Source organism: Saccostrea echinata, unplaced genomic scaffold (assembly GCF_033153115.1).
Source record: "Saccostrea echinata isolate AGI-Se365-2 ecotype Australia unplaced genomic scaffold, CSIRO_AGI_Sech_v1 ptg000001l, whole genome shotgun sequence".
NCBI classification, from domain to species: domain Eukaryota; kingdom Metazoa; phylum Mollusca; class Bivalvia; order Ostreida; family Ostreidae; genus Saccostrea; species Saccostrea echinata.
Window position 1 is genome coordinate 29,603,913 of NW_026889750.1, and position 21,210 is coordinate 29,625,122.

General features: G+C 33.3%; 2 protein-coding genes across 2 annotated transcripts; one reads left to right on the forward strand and one right to left on the reverse strand.

The window, feature by feature from the left end:
* Positions 1 to 1,133: 1,133 nt before the first annotated feature.
* On the reverse strand, positions 1,134 to 18,366 carry LOC133189063 (enhancer of polycomb homolog 1-like). Its single transcript, XM_061324502.1, has 15 exons — positions 17,978 to 18,366; positions 16,743 to 16,899; positions 11,477 to 11,622; positions 10,697 to 10,792; positions 10,500 to 10,607; positions 10,306 to 10,373; positions 9,982 to 10,062; positions 9,388 to 9,493; positions 9,009 to 9,155; positions 8,419 to 8,505; positions 8,164 to 8,312; positions 5,898 to 6,017; positions 5,227 to 5,741; positions 3,694 to 3,931; positions 1,134 to 2,531 (listed from the first exon to the last, which is right to left on the reverse strand). The coding sequence occupies exons 1-15, from the start codon at positions 18,128 to 18,130 to the stop codon at positions 2,450 to 2,452; spliced, it is 2,253 nt and encodes a 750-aa protein (XP_061180486.1). The 5' UTR covers positions 18,131 to 18,366; the 3' UTR covers positions 1,134 to 2,449.
* Positions 17,890 to 21,136, forward strand: LOC133189084 (serine hydrolase RBBP9-like). The gene is made up of 3 exons (XM_061324517.1): positions 17,890 to 18,045; positions 19,834 to 20,118; positions 20,859 to 21,136. The coding sequence occupies exons 2-3, from the start codon at positions 19,839 to 19,841 to the stop codon at positions 21,119 to 21,121; spliced, it is 543 nt and encodes a 180-aa protein (XP_061180501.1). The 5' UTR covers positions 17,890 to 18,045; positions 19,834 to 19,838; the 3' UTR covers positions 21,122 to 21,136.
* The last annotated feature ends 74 nt before the right edge of the window (positions 21,137 to 21,210 follow it).

Genomic DNA, 21,210 nt, shown 5'->3' on the forward strand with positions numbered 1-21,210 from the left:
CTTTGCTGTTCTTGAGAAGAAGATTTTTAAAGAATTTTCCTATATATTCCTATGTAAAACTTTGATCGCTCATTGTGGCCCCACCCTACCCCCGGGAGTCATGATTTGAACAAACTTGAATCTACACTACCTGAGGATGCTTCCATATAAGTTTCATTATTCAAGCACAGTGGTTCTTGAGAAGAAGATTTTTAAATGATGCCATTAATTTTTCATGAATTCATGATTATCTCCCCTAAGAAGGTGTGGCCCTTCATTTGAACAAACTTGAATCCCCTTCACCCAAGGATACTCTGTGCCAAGTTTGGTTGAAATTGGCCCAGAAGTTCTGGAGAAGAAGATGAAATTGTGAAAAGTTTACAACGACAACAACGTCGACGACAGACAACGGACAAATTTGATCAGAAAAGCTCACTTGAGCCTTCGGCTCAGGTGAGCTAACAAAGGGATGGGAAAGCCTATACAAGTAAATAAAAATACGGCCCACCAAAAAATAAGGGCATATAAGCAGCCTCAGTTTTTTACCTATGCTTTTTGGAACAAGTAGACCCTCTGAACAAGTCTTCTCTACATCTCTGTGAACAGCTCGGAAGCAACCGATTACAAATCGAATCAAATTTTAAACAGGCACTCATGCCCCTTCAATACAAGTGTTTATAGCAAACCTCTTAATACAACCATGCATCAGAAGACAAGTGATGTTGTTTGAACCCAACTAATTGCAGCAAAGCTTGTTATCTAACACAGGATAAAACATTCTCAATTGTTCCAACACCAAGATGGACACTAGGACAGGACTAATTTTCATAGTTAATACTACATGCTTCAATTATCCACTTCAATGTTAAGGAGTCATAATAATTGTAATGTATACTTTCCCAGATTCATGCTCTTGTATTCTAAATGGTAAAATAATTTTGTGAACATTCTTAATCCTACACGATACCGGTTTTTTTTATAGCTTACCCCTCCTCCAAATCTGTCTGAACATGCTCACCCTACTGCATATACTTTTGGATAAACTTATGCCAAGAATATATTAGACACAGAAAATAATCTCCAATATACATGTACTATACTGTGGACCCATTTCCCAAATGTTCTCGATTTTCAATAAAAACATCAAACATCACTTAAGGAAATTCAGATTTATTTCCCAATGCAATTTTTAAGTGGTGCACCCACACCACATACTATCACAGTTTTGAACACATTGTGTATATAAATTTCAGCATTTTTACAGGGCCATTATTTGGCCGACAAGTATCACAAACAACTCATGCATTCATGTTTACAATACTGTCACAGTACAAAAACAGATCAGACAAAACATGATTTCAGCTTTTAAAATTTCAGTCAAACTTTCTTATAAATAAAGATCTATAACTATACTCTCTTTCTCTTTCATGTAACACAGAAATTGACCAGGTTTATCACCACTTGATATCAGCCGGTATCTCCATTTATATATTCCTCTAATCTATAAATTTAAGCACTAAGTTATCAAAGAAAAAAATCAATACAAATACAATAGTTAAATATGCTTTCAAACATGCTTAATTTCATGCAAAAAGATATCAGGTCCATCTAGTCAATTGAATAAAGAGATATATCAATTTACACTTCTCATAGTCAACAGCTTAAATCATAGAGACAATGTGAAACAATAACCTAACCCCCCCCCCCCCGTTTTATAATTTCTGAATACTAGTACAATGAATATTGCACATGCAGAATTACATCACAAAACACAAAATCCCTCAAATGCTGACTTTTTAAGGCTTTACAAATTTGGCAGTGTTCTTTACAGTGATTAATGTACCTTGTTCACAAATAAAATTGCACTCAGATAATGTTGCTTTTGATTCAAGACTTTTACAGAAAATGTGTAACTGACTGGACGGATGATAAATAAATGTGCACTAAATGTCCTCACACTCAACCAAATACTTATCTCTCTACCACTTTCTAGACCTGGACTCGCGAGGTAGATTTACATCAGCTACATTATATGGATGATGTGGACAATACATATGCTCACAACTTTACAGGTGAAAATGACAAAGAAATTGATGTATATCTTGCTTTAGGAAATAAAGTACTAAAAATTAATAATATAAAGTTGCAGTAGAAAAGTAGTTAAAAATTTGTAGCTGTAGGTTGAAATACATTGAACCTATGGCAAAGCTAAAATGGACATTCTTTACGTTATCATAGCAAACTTTCATCAAAACTTCTGATATGGCATTGCTGATAATGAACACCTGTCAGAAACTATGAGACCTTGAAACATTTGATGCAAATGGATGGAGATGTAATGGCTGTTGATGTAGTGGTCAATGGATCTGCTGTTGAGTTGAATGCTTGTGTAGGTCTGGCCGGTCATGCCTGGCTGGTCATGCAGAACAGAGTTTGTCACTGTTCACCTTTACAGGACACCACAAACAATTCAGGTCACATCCATTGCTACAACCTTTTCTCGTTTTATGTTATGGATGTTGTTCAGTCTTGCCACATCTTCATGGTTTTGCCTGAAAAGATAAGTAAATATTCAGAATGCTCCTGGATATATTGTTAACAATTGATCAAACTTTGTATAAATGCTTATTATTTAGAACAATGGTCATTGGATAGGCTTGAATAAACTGGCATATTGCTTGAAGGTAAATACAGTATTTTCTTTTCCTTTTATCCTCATTCAGCAGAGATACCCCCCCCCCCCTATCATTATTTTATTTTATCCTAGAACTTTATTTTCCAAATATTGAATGGATATGGTGTTAAAATCAACAATACCTAGGCCCTAGACTTATGTATTGTTAATAGAAACACATACAGTGTATAACATTTTAAACCTTAGGTTTTACTAGCCCACATCGATATTTTGAGGCTTAAGATTTTTTGTTCACTAGGTAATTTTTTCTTCTTCAGTCTTTTCATATAATAATCTCTGAGAAGCATACTTTGCAGCCCACATCCTTTCATTTCTTGCAGATTTTGACACTCCTTGTATGAAATTCAATGTTTTCCTTCACTTTGAGAACTCACAGTCATAAAGTTGACATAATTCATAGTCTAGAAAATGTTTTGAAAGTAGGAAACAGTTGAAAAGGAAAGTGCATTTATTAGTAGAATCAAACCAGGGACAGGGTTAGGGAAAGTTCTGTTAAAATTTTTAATTGCCATATGGGCGATAACATTCTCAAGAGTTGGTTGCCCCCGGCCAAAATTACTCACATTTGCAAGTCTGCAAGTTTCAAAGGACTCCAACTTTAAATTGTGTCTAAGTCACTGTCAAACCTATCACAACCTTCGACCTTAAACCACTGACATTTTGATTTTAAATACAAATTCTATCATCTTGCTGCCTACCACCATAGCAGCTTATCAAAAGATAACCCTCAGGCTGTCAAAATCACGAGGCTTCTTCCTCTGTCCATTTAGCATCTCTTTAGTAAGAATGTGATATACGAAAGATCAAATGTACTCTATTAATAGTGTCAAGAATATTGTTGTGGACACATGCACCCTAGCACTTATAAAATACATGTACACCTCCTTGTAATTTTGTTGTAAGATAATAACACCTGAAGATTTACATCAATATTCAAATCTTGCATTCAAGACTTGTAATACATCTATTACTTCTGATAAATGGCAGATTGAATGGTTTCAATTATTGAATTTACTTACGCAGGTATTGAACCTGGTATAGAGTTTTTGTAGCCTGGTGTAAATTTGAGCAGGTTTGGACCAACAGCAGAGACAGTCTTGTTTGGGATGGACGTTGTTAAGGCAGACAGACTAGATGACAATGAAGATGATGATGATGAAGGAAGGTGAGAATGGTGAGATGCATTGTTGTTGTTGAGAGGAAAATTAAGCTGAAAAACTGTCGCTGCTGGAGAAGTTGAAAGCCCTGTGGTTTTACCTAAAATGAAATGTAACAAATACTATATGAAATAAATACAAAAGTTATAATTTTATTCCAAAACTTTTCAACCACTAGTGTAACCTAATCATAAACAAGAGGCACATGGGCCACAACACTCACCCAAGTTACTATGACCCTTCTCTTTTTTTATCACCAGATTTTTTCAATAAATATTTCTATGTAAAATTACAATAATAATTTCTGGCCCAGTGGTTCTTGAGAAGAAGATTCTGAATAACTCCACCAAATTTTCACTATTTCTTAATTATCTCCCCTTGGAATAAGATGTGGCCCTTCACCTGAACAAAATTAAATCCCCCTTTATCCAAGGATACTCTGTGCCAGGTTTGGTTGAAATTGGCGCAGTGGTTCTTGAGAAGAAGATAAAAATGTGAGAAGTTTGCAACAACTACACCAACGACAGACCACTGACAAAATCTTGATCAGAAAAGCTCACTTGAGCCTTTGACTCAGGGGAGCTAAAAAGACCAGATGACCTTAACCACAGCTGTTATAAAATGACTAATATCATCTGTTAAGGCACACTCAAAGCATCTCTGAAATAATGCAAAGACCAGATCAAATGTGCAAATTCCTCCTGTGAAAATATAGGAACTACCTGAACTCTGTTATTCTCTATAGTCACTAAAATGCATTAAAAAAGCATTCAAGGATGCACTACATCTATGTGTAGAAGTCTGATTTGGATATATATATAGTTAAACAAAAGACCCTTGGGCTACAATGCTCATGTGAGCTGCATGGCTATCCCTCTAAAATATGTTATATCTTTGTGATTCTTAAGAAAGTCAAAGGGTATATATATTGAAGATTGCATGCATACATATTGATTTAACAAAACTGTGTAAGTAGTGTGGTTGTTCTTCGAGAAGTCTACATATTCCTATTTCAAGCTCTGAATCCCACTTTTTTTAACCTTAGGGGCTACGACTTGCACAAAATTGATTCTACACTACCTAAGGAATATGTATATGTGCACATTTGCAAATTAATGTGAAAATTGGTGTTCCAGAGATGTTCAAAATTTGTTTCTAGCTCTGAGGAACGATAGGAAATGACCTAAATGCTGTTCTTAACTGGAGACAGAAAATGTAGATCATATGTGTTATTCAAAGCATGCATCTATCTAAGCATTTGAAAAAAGCTGGGAACAGACCTCAATATTGAGTGCAAGCTTCCATCTACATAAACAATGTAATCCAGTAATAATGTGAATGAAAAGAAATTTTTACTCATAAAATAGTAAGTGAAGAATTCTTAAAAATCCTTACTTGAAACGATATTTTTGTGGTCGATTGGTCCATTACTTATGACACTGGAGATGGGGGGTAGCACAGTTGCTTGGGGAAGCAAAGACAAGTTGGCAGCTGTGCTGACTGCTGCTGCTGGTACAGCATTGGTCAAGACAACAGTCTGTGGTGTTGGGGGATTTTCTGAGGCAGCAGCTTGTGTTCGAGATAATATAGCACCTGATCTCGCATTCTGAATCTGAGATGTGTTCATGACTGCTGACACAGCAAATTTGGCACTATCGGAATCTAAAGTAAATCTGGAAGTGGGTTGTGAGGAAAAGGAATGTTCTAAACCATTGCACGAATTGTTGAGATCAGAGGTGTCTTGTTTAAGCAATTGCTCTTGCTGTGCACGCTGCATCTGCAAGAGTTGTTCCTTGTGAGATTGAAAGCTCTCCATGTTGAATTCTACGACATCTTCCTGAGCAGCATGTGAGGGGTTACCACAAGATGAGGATTCTTCCAACGTGGGAGAATGTGGACGAAAATGTGGACTATTGATAAAACAAGATAATTCTTATATATAGAGATGTTTTTTTTATTAGTCAATGCATGGTTTTACACTTCATTAAAAAATAAACACAGATATGAAAACATTACTCATGGACATTTAAACAGTAAAGCTGTTTAGAGAAATACAATGTACTTACATTCTTTTATCTCTGATGTATGTCACATAATCCCCAATAATCCCTGAATAAGACCCTGATGTCATGTCAATTTGGTGCAGTGCATCATCCCAAGGTGTGGCAGCTCTATCTATTATCACCCTATAATACAGAGGTTGAATAAAACACTTGTATATTGGATATAGCCTGCTAGTAGATGCATTAAAGCAATGTTTCTCTATAGATTGCAGTTTTAAACCAGTTAAAAGGTCTACACTTTCAAGTGACCTATGATTAGATTCTACACACATTTTCAGGTTATAAACAATTTTTGGTCAACTCTATTCCCCTTGGAACTTTCTATCCATTTACCCTTAATGCCACGATTTGATGACAAACCCTTAATGACTAGTTCTGATGCACAGTATTCTGTTGTTGATTTGGCTTGAAATTACCGCTTGTTTATAACTACCACAGCTCAGGTGGCTACCTGAAGATTGCATCAAATTGAACTTAGAAATTGACCAATGATTTACCTATGAAAATGAATCAAAAGATTCATGGAATGTCCCACCCACCAAAATTCAAAATGGCGGACTGTAACATACAATGTTTTCTTGAGTGGAAAACTCAATTCATGTGCATTATTTTTTTCATTCAGTAAAGTATTACAAGGATTTTAAGTTTTAAATTGCCTATGAAATAATGTTTTGAAAATTATTACAAATGAATGACAAAGAATATTCAAGAATAGGTCTTTAGATCTGTACTAGCCAAGTACCATTTTGTTACCAAGATGCAGAAAATAATTATTTGAACATGATTTGACAGTTCAAGCAAACTTTTAAAAACGTTCAGAAGTTGTGTTATCTCAAGCAAATCTGAAAATCGGTCGGCAGGATAGACAATGAAATAGAGCTGCAGTTTATGGGATTTCTAAGGAATTAAACCAGTAAAATTGATAAAATATAATTTTACCATCAATTATGTCATCACACATAATTTCTAATATTTTCTTCAAACAATTTTGTATTGATGAAGCTGATTTACATGTTGAACATATCTCATTTTCATTTACACCTGCCATTACTCAGATAATTTCTTTACAAAAATTTCTGATCTGAATTATGATCACAGATTTGAAAATTTCCATATAAATTCATTGTCATATGTATGATAGTTTATACATACATGTAGCATGAATGAAAAAATTCGAATCTTGAGAGCCCAATTTTTAATTGCATTTGAATTAATCTAAAGCAGTTTTAACAGCCAGGCAAACACTGTAAGGATATGGCCAGTGAACCAATTGTGGCATTAAGGGGAAAAGAATCAAATACTAGTATGGCCTTCCAGTGTCTTTCCAGTATAAAGTATTATAGCCAATATAAAGAGTTCTGGCCAAGACAGAATGGCATTGACAAGTGTACAAGGTGATCCCTTTAAACCACCTTAAAAATTTTTTTGAACATGATTCAATTTTTTTCTTAAATCGAACTAAATGACATTCCCATAAAACTACAGGTCTCTGAAAATTGATACCTTTGTTGCATTTTTTTAAAATATATGTTTGCAGGACCCCCCCCCCCCCCCCCCCTTCCAGTGAAATGGTGTAAAGTCCTTACCCATGCCATTTTGGTTTTCTGTAAATGACCTTATTCTTGCCCAGATGAACCTGGGTCAAGTTCATACACACTCTTAGGTTATAAGGAATCTTTTTGACAAGTTCAAGTTTCTAATTTTTTTCTTTTTCGATCAAGTTTTGACCCAGACAATATTACACAAAACAACAGATGGACAAGTTGATTCCTATGTACTCCCTCCCCACCCCTTGCATCTGTTTTAATGCAGAACAGTGTGTGCTTTTATATTATTTAATACCAGGTACACACTGTCATTAAACCCCAGAGTAGCACCAATTTGCAGGTAGTAGTAATCAGATGGGAAATAGTGCATTTTCAGGGAAAAAGTTTTTCATGTTATACAGAATAATAGAACTAGAGGTATAATAAACTTTCATAACTTTCTTTTTATGTGTACCTGTATTTTTAAAATTGTGAATTTAAAATTTTTCCTTCATTCAAAATGCACTGAACAAGCACATGTGCATAATAATATTCCTAAATACATAGAATATGATTTTTTTTAATCACTATTTTAGAATTTATCTTTTTTTTTTGGTTGATTTGAGGGAGGGGGGAAAACAATCATATTTTGAGAAATATGTATTACCAGTTGAAACTGGGACAAATTTTGGCCCTGAACTCCCCTCACCCAAATTCCTCTCTCACCAAATAAATCAACTTACCTTCCTCCTCGACCAACCCTTCGCCGTGCATATCCAATGCATCGAGAAGGTTGTGATAATGAACAAAGATTGTATCGGAAATTTTTCTTTCCCAATCCTCCCTCTTCAGGACTACACCATGGCCAATTACCAAGTCGATTAAGTATAGGCTGTAAATTCATCACATGAAACATACAGTATAAACTCTATAAAAAATTTGAATAAATTCCTTCACATTTCATAAATATCAATTTTTTTATGCATCTTTATACATACTGCAAAGTAATTGCAATGCTTTCTTCTTCTAAAGGCAAAGGGTCCATCAGGGTCATTTTCATCTTCATGATCCGATGGTGAAGTTCCCTATTAAAAGAAAAAATTATCATTACATATATTTCCAGCTAAATCACTGTCAATTACATTGAGAAGCTGGCAGTTTGTAAAATAACAGCAAGTATCCAAAAAAAAAAAAATAAATATCTATGCCCACCCCCTTTCATCCTTTGGATTAATTAGTAATGTACATATCGTAGTCATCCTACATGTATATGAAGTTTTGAGCCAAGTTTCCTAAGAAATAGCCAACATTTGATATATGGATGTAGCAAACAATTTGCTATCATCTGTTAAACTTGAGATGAAATTGAAAATTTCTAAAATAACCTTAAAGGAGAACATTGTGCATTTAAATTTTCTTCTACAATGTTATAACCAAACAGGAATTTTAAGATGCTAAATCTATAGACCTTGCTGCATGCCACGCCATCAGCAAGAACTTTCAAATTAGTGCCCCCCTTCCCATGTAGTAGTTATGTCATGGAAGAAACTATGTTTGTCAGTACAATAGTCAAACTGTAAACAGTTACCGGTGAGTATCCATCCTCATCAGAGCTATAGGGTTCAGGGTGTAAAACATCAATATCATAATGGCTTGGCTGTACTGTAGGAGTAGTAGGCTGAGTCTGCTTGTGTTTTCTTTTCCTGTACTCCCTCTTCTTTCTAACTCCTTCCTCCTGTAATAGACATTTCTATTTCATATCTGACTGATAACCAGAAACAAATCCATTAGCTTAGAATTATATTTTTAGTTGAATCTGTGAAGAGAATTGTTCACATTTTATGGTGCACCTGCTGCAGGTCTTACCAAACTTTATGATTGGACCACTCCTCAACATAAAGGAAAGCCATCAGACAAGAATTGTAGTAGGATAGAGTGATTACACATGACACAACTACAATTCTTACCGCTGAGCCAGCGCCCCAGCTGTAGGGAGGGATAAATAAGGGTAACTTGTGGCGGATAGACTCAGCTTCTTGAAGCATTTTGCCCTCAAAGTCTTCACCTTGGTATCTATAAAGGTAAACAAACATGCAAATTTATTCATACTTTCGGCATCTATAAATTTACCTTCATAATTTCCAGGGCTCTATTACCACTTTTTAGGACTGGGGCCAGGGTCATTGAAATTGGGAAGATAACCAACCTTTTAGGAATTATGGGAAAATCGCAGATTAAAACTCATCATATCATATGTTTTGTGTGTTTGTTTTCCAATGAATTTCTGTTTTGCAGTATACAGGTACATGTGGGGCATTTTAAATAATTAATTTTGGATATCCAAATAAATTTTCCTATATTTAGGGGAGTAATGACTATTGGGAAAATGAACATATTCGGTTGGGAAAAAAGGTACTTTTTTTTTAATTGGGACTGGAGTCTTTAAACAGCCCCAGTAATAGACATATTAAGAGCTCTGATTTCATTCAAATTGTTATATTCAGTTAATATCCAATACCTACATGTATTTTAGAAGATAAAAATACTGGAATGAGTAATACCTTTTCTCCATGATCTCTATTGTTAACTGCAGCATCTCTTTCTTTGCCTTTTCCCTTCTTTTAATCATTTCTAATATTGTTCTGCAATATAATGAAAAATCTTTTATAATAGTACTATTCACTGAATACAGTAACAGTTTAAATGATAGTTTTATCAAAACAGTTATCTAATATTACCAAGATTACAAGTGTATTCTTCATATGACCAAATTTATCTATATATTTTACAACACTTGATATATATTTTTTGATGAGAACATTACCTACAGAGTCCAAAGTACTACAATAACATTATAATACATGTTTCTAAGCTTGAATACTTACACTGCCCTATTTAGATCCCTTCTGAGTTTCAACATTTTCTCATAAGATGTTTCATCATTCTTTCGATTCTAAAATGTAGTATTAAAAACAATTGTTAAAATATACTTGTTTATTTTGATCAAAAAGATCTTTGTCTGTTCATTTTAATCAAACAAATCTGTATTTAGAAGTTATAATTTACTAAAAATGTTTACCTTTCTTGTTTGCATCTTTTCTGTTCTCCGCCTGAATGCCACATATGGATTATTTGTTGTAGATCCATCTCTTTTTTCTGTTTTTACTTGCAAGATTAAGGGATGTTCCTGCAACATAAAAGTTAACATTTTTTTTTTAATTCTGCACAATATTACATGCCTTGTACAATAGATTCACAAATTTTACATCGACTTACCAATCGTAGTCTTTTATTTAGCCAGTAGTCATACACAGCAATAATGAGATCATCATCTTCTTTTAGAAGCAATTTTGCCTCTTGTAATGTCACAACCTGTGCAGATAGCAATCCTAGTTACTAATTTTACAAACACTTCCTAGCACACAATAGTACTTCTGAGGAATATTAAGGACAATCTATACACTAAAGCATTTTTTTTTTTCTGAACTTTGAGAAAATTGGTGTTAAATTGGCCTTATCTAATTTTCACAACAGGGTACCTGGCATTTAGCCCCAGGAAAAATGTTCAAAGACTATGAAGTATTGCTGTAGTTTAGTTAAGGGGGGGGGGGGGGGGGGGGGGAATAGATGCATATAAAGTCTTCAATTGATTCAACTTGGCCTATTAAAATGTTAAGAATGCTTAAATCTATTAAAAATTGAGTATTACACAGTAGATTTCACTTTACCACCACCATTTTCAGTAGTTGAATTTTTAAAATTCTAAAAAGTATTCAAAATGCATTCCAGAAAAAATTTCATTTACTTAAAGCTCCTTTAACATTAGTAAGCAACACAACTGTATAGCTGCTGAAGCAGACATTTTACAGTGTTTTCACTTGAAAGGAATTATTATAGATTTTAAACTTAAATTTAAAATTTAAATGTAAATTTTAGAATTACCAGAATCATCATGTTTGACTAAGAAAAACTTTGAAATGTGCATTATTTTTCTCCATTGAAATATATGCAAAATTTTGGACCATGTTGCTTAATTTTTTTTTTTTTAAAAAACACCTGTTGTCCACTGCCCTTTTCCAGTCGGTCCATCATTTCCTCAAATTTTAGAGGATTAATCTCCATCTTTTTGCTCTGTTCACTGACCCATGATTCATCTTCACTGTCCATGTCATAATCTGGTATCTCCTGGTCCATTCCATAAGCTGAGGGGGAAAAAAACACACCAGTAATACAACTAAGTTTAAATCATGTAAGTGTCATTGGCTCCGTGTTGTGAAAAAAAAATGCACAAAAATTTGAAAAAACTTTGAACTGCAGCTATTATCTATTATAGATTACAGGTAATTCCATTCTCTGAAATTAACTAGTGTAAACTTGCGCGCAGTAAGGGCAAAATGATTACACATGTAAATGGCGACGTTTTGGTTAAATTCTCAAACCTTTTAAAAATTGAGTAAACATTTACACGAAGGTCATTATCAATGTCTATCAGAAGTAGGGTTGGATACTGGTACTCGGTACCAATACCGTACCAAATAGTTACTTCAAAAATACCGGTAAAATACTGTTTCATTTAATACCGGTACTACCGTAAGTTTTGGGGTATATGTCGATGGGGTATATAGGTCGAAAGGCTCATTTTCAGCCGTAATTTTTAAAAAATCCTTAGATAGGACGAACTCAGAAGATAAGACGAGGCTTTGTATATCGATTTTCTAGAGATTCTTACGTAGATACTACGTATCAGAACATGTAAGCCTCTTTAACTTAACCCGTGATATTAATGTATTGATAAAATAAACTGGTATTTTTATGAGTACAGCATTTTTTTTATACAAACATACCTAGAACTTCGTTGAATTGTGATGTAACGTATTTTCTCCAACTTGCCTGTTAAATGCCGTCGTAGTTTCACTCTGTCGTTAAACACATAAATACGGTAGTATACAACAGCTATAATTAGGGAAATACCCGAAATCAAACAATAATTATTTCTATTTTAGAACATCGTGAACACATTCTTTTATTCCGACATTATTTACCGGGGTACAATATTAACTTCGAAGACCGCCATTTTTATATTTCTTGTCCAGGGATTTGCTAAAACACGCAATTGACTATTACATATAACTGTGAGCAATTGAAATTAATAATATTATCATGCTTTAATTTTGCTTGAGATGTTGTTGTAAAAAATAAATTTAATTTAGAGTACATTCGCAATTTAACAGTCATCATGAATTTCACTGTTTTGTTTGTTCGATGATGTATTAATACCCCTGTAACGGCACGTGGATCTGTTAATCATGCCCTTCGGGTGTTTAAACCAACACAGGTGTTAACACCTTTGTGTACACAGTGTATATCCATTTATCTGTCAGACGACATCTTCGCTAGCCAAGGGTTTCTGATACGCTACTCTCCTCATAAACCCTTGGCATACGGTGCTGACAAAAGACGGGATTGTTTTTGTCACGTGATCATGATTCTTACAGATTGCGTCATCGACAGAAATAAAAAGCGTATTTAAAAAAAAATTGTTTTTAAAGAATAATTAACAAGAAGGTATTGAGTTATGTTAATTTGTTACTTAAACATGTAAAAATGCAAATCTACATCTTCAGTATAGATTCTTAATCACATATTATGCACGTTGCTTTAGATATTGGATGACACCATATAGCTATTTATAGAATGGCATGTAATCTTACGGATCATTGTTTACTTGCGTTTTACATTACCGATGTTAAAGAATCAAGAAATATCCCGAACGCAAATATCGTCATTTAGAAAAAACAATTGCTGATTGGTCGAACGATGTCGATCAACTCCAATCACAACTTGAGAAAAAAATCCCAACTTTTTTTAACACCGTATGCCAAGGGCTTATGAGGAGAGTAGCGTATCAGAAACCCTTGGCTAGCGAAGATGGTCAGACGATGAAAATTATATTAGAAGCCAATCTTTGTATAATTCAGTGTACCCCTTGGGATATAAAACAAAATAGTTATGACTAGCGGTGTATTTAGTGAATAATTTTAGGAATTTACTGGCAACAATTTATTTCACGCATTTTACATTTACTCGTAAATAAATATCACAAGACAATGAAAAAATATTTAGGTATACTATTTCAATTATTCGTTACAAATAAATGGTAAAAAAAAAAAGAAAAAAAGATTACAATTGCGATTGTGAAAAACTCTTCCTTATTTTAAACTTTGATACGGTTGCGGTTTTATTTTTAGTAAACGATTGCGACTTCCAACTTCACAAGATGGACACAACATTTTGTAAATCTACTTTGAGACATTATTTACTAGATGATATTATAAGTTTTCTGTACATTGACGGATATTTAATGGAACTTATTTTGTAAGAAATCAATGAAATAAATAATTAATTAATTCTTTGTTTATTTTTTTTTTTGGGAAAATAATTTTAAAAAATACGAAAATGGCACAGATTTCCTTTAAAATTGACGTTAATTTTACTGATTTGGGGGCATTTTTCGTAAACCTGAGCCTTAGATAGGACGATTCGTTAAATAGGACGACCCCAGCAGTTCTGAGAAAAAAAGTATCGTCTTATCTTCCAAAACTTACGGTAATAACGGTACTATTTCTTAATCTTAGAAACATTTTAATACATTCAAAATGATTTAAAACTCGCTAAAATAGAATTCTCCACACATTGAAAGGGTAGGCTAATTAACAAAATGGATGCTTAGTATGACTATACGACACTTGCTTTCGACTGCCGATATTCGAGGTAAATCAGTACGTATTTCTCTTTTAATAAAAAAGAAAATTAAATACATTAAAATAATCATGTTTTAACTTAATTAATAAAAACTGATAATAAATGTAAATTAACAAGAGGCCCAAGGGCCAGATCGCTCACCTGAGCACTGTGGCTAGGAAAAAAGGAAAAATCAGTTTAGTATTGAAAAGCATAAATGAATAAGTGGTCCCAACCTACCCCTAAAAAGGGAGTGGGGGGGGGGTGGGGGTCATGATTTGAACAAACTTGAATCTACACTATCTGAGGATGCTTCTGTATAAATATGACAAACCGTGGCTTTGCTGTTCTTGAGAAGAAGATTTTTGAAGATTTTTCCTATATATTCCTATGTAAAACTTTGATCGTTCATTGTGGCCCCACCCTACCCCCGGGGGTCATGATTTGTACAAATTTTAATCTACACCACCTGAGGATGCTTCCAAATAAATATGACCAATCATAGCTTTGCTGTTCTTGAGAAGAAGATTTTTGAAGATTTTTCCTATATATTCCTATGTAAAACTTTGATCGTCCATTGTGGCCCCACCTTATCCCCGGGGGTCATGATTTGAACAAATTTGAATCTACACTACCTGACAATAACTCCACATGAGTTTCATCTTTCCTGGCCCACTGGTTCTTGAGAAGAAGATTTTTCAATAATGCCATTAATTTTTTGCCATTTCGTAATTATCTCCCCTTGGAGGAGGGCGTGGCCCTTCATTTGAACAAACTTGAAACCCCTTCACCCAAGGTTACTTTTTGCCAAGTTTGATTGAAATTGGCCCAGTAGTTCTGGAGAAGAAGATGAAAATGTGAAAAGTTTACGACAACAACGACGACGACAGACAACGGACAAATTTTGATCAGAAAAGCTCACTTGAGCCTTCGGCTCAGGTGAGCTAAAAAGGCAAAATGTCGCAAAAATGTGATGTGCATTTCTATCCATCTTCTAATGTTTCGTTGTTCAGTGCAACCAAACAAAATGGGTCCTAGCAACCATGGAAGTTGTGTATACTTGTGATTATGTATCTATTCAAGTTAATTTTGAGATTCAATTTATTTGTTTTGTTGGTCATTTATTAAAAGGTTGAAATATAAACATAGTTTATAAGCTCACTTTAGGTTATATAACATTGAAAGGTTGATGATTGGTGAAAGCATATTTGTTATGAAATGAACCCTTATTCTCATTCATCAAGTCAAGGTATAGTACCGTATCGTTAAAAATACCATATCGTTTCAAAAATACCGGTATGGTATCGTACCGTTTCATCCTTAACGGTATCCAACCCTAATCAGAAGTAAAGATAAATACAAACAAGTTGTTTTAATATTTACCAAAGAAAACAATTGTTTTCTGTTTTAATTGATACCGGAAACATTATTAAACAAAACTATCTAAAACCCGATACCGTCTATCATATATTTAATTCCCATTTTCCAGTAGCAAATACTAACGATGTATTATGATTTGATTTCATTTTCCTTGATTTATTTTGATTAAATTAATATAATACATTTTCACCAGGCTTTGCAAAGTGTTTCAATACAGTCAGTAGATCGCAGTATACTTAATTCAGTATAAAAAGATCCATCTTTGCAAGTTAAATTTGGCAATCCTTATTCTATGCCTGGTATGTAGCCAAACAAAATAGTGATGCAATATTGGGTGACGGGTGTAGAAAGTGAATGAGTTTTATGTAATTCATATTCTTTCATCATAAAAACCAACAAATAAATAGTTATAACAACTCATACTTACAGTTACATTATAGTGAAAGAATAGAGTATTAAATTAGTGTTTCATGAGTAAGTAACCATAAAAATTCAACACAAAATATTCTCCCATTTAAACGGTAATGTTCCGTTTACTGCTGATTGTTTAAACATTTACAAAATTCAGTAAACGTTTCACCCTTAGTGTGCAGTGCTTCATCTAAGCAGATTTTTCCTACTTGTCCATACAAACAAGTTACTGTGAAATTCACTTATCTGAACACAATTTTTACTTGTCTGACAATTTTTCTATAAAAACGTAATGGCCAAGTTGAATACTATTGCATAAATTAGAACAGAATCTTTAACAGACAAAATCTGTTTTGTAATTTACATGTACTTCTCATTTCGAGCAAAACACAAAACAAAATTGTACGAAAATGATTATTTTACAAAACGGAACATATATCCAACACTATCAGTGATTTGGAAAGGTTTGCGCTATAGTCACACTGAAGTGAAAAAATGGCACATTAAATAAATGTTGGCAGAGCACTACATATGTGAAAATTAAATTTAGTTAAAAACATGTTCTTTGTTTACTTCACGTTTGTTTGTCATTTCTGCAAATGGCCATTCAGAATATATAGAGATGGCCAATTCATTTTAAAAATGGCTCATTAAAAATTTTAAAGATTGCACGAGTTCAATTGATCTTCATGGGCTTCCTAATGAATTATGCTATCACTCTATTTGGAGACACACATTCCTGATTAAAAGCATTATGAATGTCCTGACACCATTCCAGTAGTGTATTTACCTTGTATGTGAATAAACTGCTTAGAGGGTTTAAAATCATTCTTGTACATTTCATGATAATTTTCAGCTATATCATCCACTTCAGGAATAGGGATGACAAGAGCCTCCGAAGTTCCATAGACCTGCTGTGCCGACAATGCTCTTTGTAAATGGTGCTCCTACAGATAGATTGTATACATGCATTAATAACTTCAGGACAGTATAGTTGGAATCAGAAAACTTATTTGTAGTTGTGGTGATGCTCTATTCTAATAGTTGACTACAAAAATTAAGCAGCCAAAAAAAAGTGCTTTGATTGCAAATGGCAGCAACAGACCAACAATTACACATCTTAACTGGACCATTGCAACATGTATAACCAATGCATTTAATTTATGGCCAATCATATAAAGATTATTTTTATTTTTTAATCCTTTACACAGATATAATATAAGGAGAAAATACTAAACCAATCTATTTGCAACATATATGAAACTTTTTTTTTCAAAAGGATGAAATGTAAGGACTAGCAAAAATTTGCAACTGCAAATGTCCTGGTCTTGGGAACATGATATTAACTCATCCTATCATAAAATGATTGTTTAATTCAAGGGTTTCAAAAAAACTTCAGTGCACCCCCCCCCCCCCCCCAATTGTGTCCCCTCTCTTTTTGTATCAATATATCATGGGATCTTTTCTCGCTTTTAAAAAAAAATCTCCCCACAATGCTGCAACATTTGAATTGCTGGTAACCCGGAATATCATTAGCAAAATTTTTACAAGTAGCTTTTCAGTACTACCATCATCAAAAGAATACCTTTCCTTTTGTATTCTATTTTATTCACATTACACCTTCTTATCATAAAAAAATTAAACTGATACACAAAAAAAAGTTTGCGTGTCATTGATTCTGAGAGTTTAATTTGATTTCTGTATGAAATCAACCACATCTAATTGAAACGTAATCATTAAACTATAATGCTTTGTTGAGTAACGTTTTCTACTTTCACTTTCGGAGTGAGAAAGGAAATATCACGTGGCTTCTAAAAATAAAACAATTCATTGAACTCATTATTTTAGGAAACAGATCCCTTGTACATAAAAAATAAACAAAAAATAACTATGTCTGAAGTTTTCATGGAGTAATTTAATCATATCATCAGTCAAAATTAGTTCCTTCAATTCTCTTGAACCGAATACACAAAAAATCCAAGATGGCGGACTGTTGACCGCCAAACGGCGCAAAAGGAAGCATACCGTTTCCTCCTCTTTCTCCATTCCTGTTGGCATCTGTGGAACAGATCGGTTGATAGTTGCAAAATCTGGTAGGTCAGGAACTTCGTCTGCTTTGAAAATCTGCATTGGTCTCGTGGCGTCCAGCGCCCGAGCTCGAAACGATACCTTGCTCATCGTGCTGACCTCAAATATGCTAATGAGCAATCCACGTAGAGCCTTCTAGATTTTGAAGGCAAAACCAGTATAAACTTCTTTAAGAAGCGTATTTTACAAATTCAAATCACAATATGCATTAGTTCAAACCTTATTACAATAACCATTGTTTCATATGAGTCTTAATTAGTTCCAGTTTAAGAAACACTTTTCGCGAATTTTAGAAAATCCATCATGGCCGCCATTTCGGGCCGTCAGTACAAATCCCAGGGTCCCCAGTCAGGTATGCGCGCGCAACTTGATTTCATTGAAAAACACAACCACGTGGAAAATGGACCGAAGTAATAATTTTTTCGTTTCTTCTAATGAACATATTTCTTTACAGTATATCTTTGAGAGATATTATAAATTCTTTTTCTCCCAACTATTGATAATTTTTCATTCATATCATTAACTGAATCTTTAACACATTATATGCTAATGTGCGCTTGAGTAAAAATGTGCGTGAGAAAAAAATACCACGTGATAAGAAGTAATCCAACCAGAAGCGGTATCCAAAATCGATATTTCTTGTAACATTTTTTTTTTCACTTCCTGATTTTTTTTCTTTTTTAAGAATATATTTCGCAATTTGATAAATATGCATACATGTATCATATCAGAGAAATATAAAATGGTTTTATGTCTCTGATTATATATGATAAATGTCCAAAACTCAATAAAACTTACATATATATGTATATTATATACACAATAGTATTTGAACTATACTTTTAATAAGTTATGTCATATGTGATTAATTGTAACAAAAAGCTTTTTAACTTCTAGTTGTCAGTTTCTGTACAACTTTTTTTTAAACATGAATATATGTAATTTATATTTAAAAAAATACAATAATCATAGGTTAACTTTTGAAAGGAATTTGTTGATTTTTTTTTTCAAGGGAAAATATCAAATATGTCTTATATCAGGAACCTATATATAGGTCCCTGCTTATATAAAAAAAAGTAAAGCTCTGCTTTAATAGCCAATGCCCTGAAATACTGAAAATAACACACTCATTTATTAAAAAATGTCATATATCTAGAAATGATTGTATTAAATAATTATTGTACAAATGATTGTATGATGTATGCACATCTTCACATTCTAGAATATTGTTTAAATGTATGAACAATTAATGATTCTTGTATGGTGTGCCTTTGCCAATTATTGTAATTGTGTCTGCGCCAATTAATAAATATTGTATTGTATTTATATATGGTATTTTGGTAATACTATTCTTTTTCAATTTTCTATAACATCTGTGACAATAAAAAAAGAAAAATACCATATATTTTTCAGCTTGAAAAAAAAATTAAAAGGGGGAGAAAAAAAATTATCACCTCCAGCAGAGAACGAACCCCAAACAGTGATCAATATTGTATTTATTGTATCACTATATAAACTTTACCTTGCAAAACATTTATATCACTGTCTCAAAAAATTTTGAGGAATGTTTTAAATGATGAGAATAAAGAAACAGACAAGGTGTTTCCTATATACACCCCCAACTTCATTTTCTGGGGGTACAATTATTATAAATCATATCATTAATATTTTACGTTTTGATAATTAAGTTTCAATCTGTAATTACTCACTTTTCTTTGGGCTGCAAATAAGATCTGATAGTCATGCACTAAAAAAGTAATCTTTGTACAAAAAAATATCCATCTATTTCACAGGAAAAATGAAGGCTGCAATCATTCCTGGAAATGGTGCTGGTGATGTTTTTCATGCCAACTGGTATGGATGGGCATATAAGCAAATAAACAAATTAGAAAATGTAACCTGCAATTTACAGAATATGCCTGATCCCATCACGGCAAGAGAGTCCATTTGGATTCCATTCATGCATGACAAGTTGGAATGCAATGAGGACACTATTATCATAGGACATAGTTCAGGGGCAGAAGCGGCTATGAGATTTGCTGAACAGTACAAGGTCAAGGGCATCATTTTAGTATCAGGTACTTTACAATTGATAATAAACATAAGCTTTGATGGAATATGTTATGCATCCTGCAAATATTTAATAATGAAAAGAAGTTTTACTATCCTTAAGGAAATAATGTTGTTTTTGGAAAAAGGTACATGGAATTAAAAATACTGACACAATATATATATATATATATATATATATATATATATATATATATATATATATATATATATATATAGTAAAACTTGTTTAGTAAGAACACAGATATAGTGAATTTATGGATATAACTAATTTTTTGGGAATCCCCAGCAAAATTCTTACTAGTTCCTTGCAAGATATTACAATTATAAACTCTGATATACATTTGTAATGAACTTAAGATATAACAAACCGATTTGTGTACTGTAAGGGTAAAAATAAAGATATATCCTCCTATAGCTAATTTTTAAAGATTTCAAAATTGAAAATATTGAACTGACTTTTTTTTGTAAGTATTTATATTTGAAATTCATCAGAAAACTTTAGTTCTCCAAGGTAAGTTTTGGATTTAATACTTCTCCAAACATACTCCGTAGTCATATTTGAAGGAACACAGGTACATTTTGAATTTGCTATACATACAATACTCTAACAAATTTGTTATATGGATATAACGAATTACGGATATAGTAATGAATTCACAGGTCCTTAGGACTTTGCTATAACTGAGTTTTACTGCACATGGAAAAATAGTTAAAGTTACATAAGAGTTGTACAATTTATTTATAGCATGTGTCACAGACTTGGGAGATGACAATGAGCGTGCCAGTGGATACTACAGCAGGCCCTGGGACTGGACAAAAATCAAGGCAAATGCAGGCTTTGTGGTACAGTTTGGGTCCACAGATGACCCATTTATACCCTGGGAGGAGCAACAAACAGTAGCTGACCAACTGAACACTGACCTCAGAAAGTACTCTGATAAAGGTCATTTTATGAATAGCACATTTCCAGAACTGATAAATGTAGTCAAAGAAAAGGTTCAACAATAAATAAAGTACCAGTAATACGTCATTGATTTTCTCTTTTTATAAATCTTTCATAACTTTTGAAAGTTTTTGAACAAGCACCATGATTTTTG

What these genes read in the sequence shown, in the direction of transcription:
- LOC133189063 (XM_061324502.1), bottom strand. Translation starts at nt 18,130, where the DNA reads ATGAGCAAGGTATCGTTTCGAGCTCGGGCGCTGGACGCCACGAGACCA. An exon ending in TGGAGAAAGAGGAGGAAACG is followed by an intron (nt 16,900 to 17,977) that starts GTATGCTTCCTT and finishes ATCTATCTGTAG; the next exon opens with GAGCACCATTTACAAAGAGC. An exon ending in AGCATTGCAATTACTTTGCA is followed by an intron (nt 8,313 to 8,418) that starts GTATGTATAAAG and finishes ATGAATTTACAG; the next exon opens with CCTATACTTAATCGACTTGG.
- LOC133189084 (XM_061324517.1), top strand. Translation starts at nt 19,839, where the DNA reads ATGAAGGCTGCAATCATTCCTGGAAATGGTGCTGGTGATGTTTTTCAT. An exon ending in GGGCATCATTTTAGTATCAG is followed by an intron (nt 20,119 to 20,858) that starts GTACTTTACAAT and finishes ATTTATTTATAG; the next exon opens with CATGTGTCACAGACTTGGGA.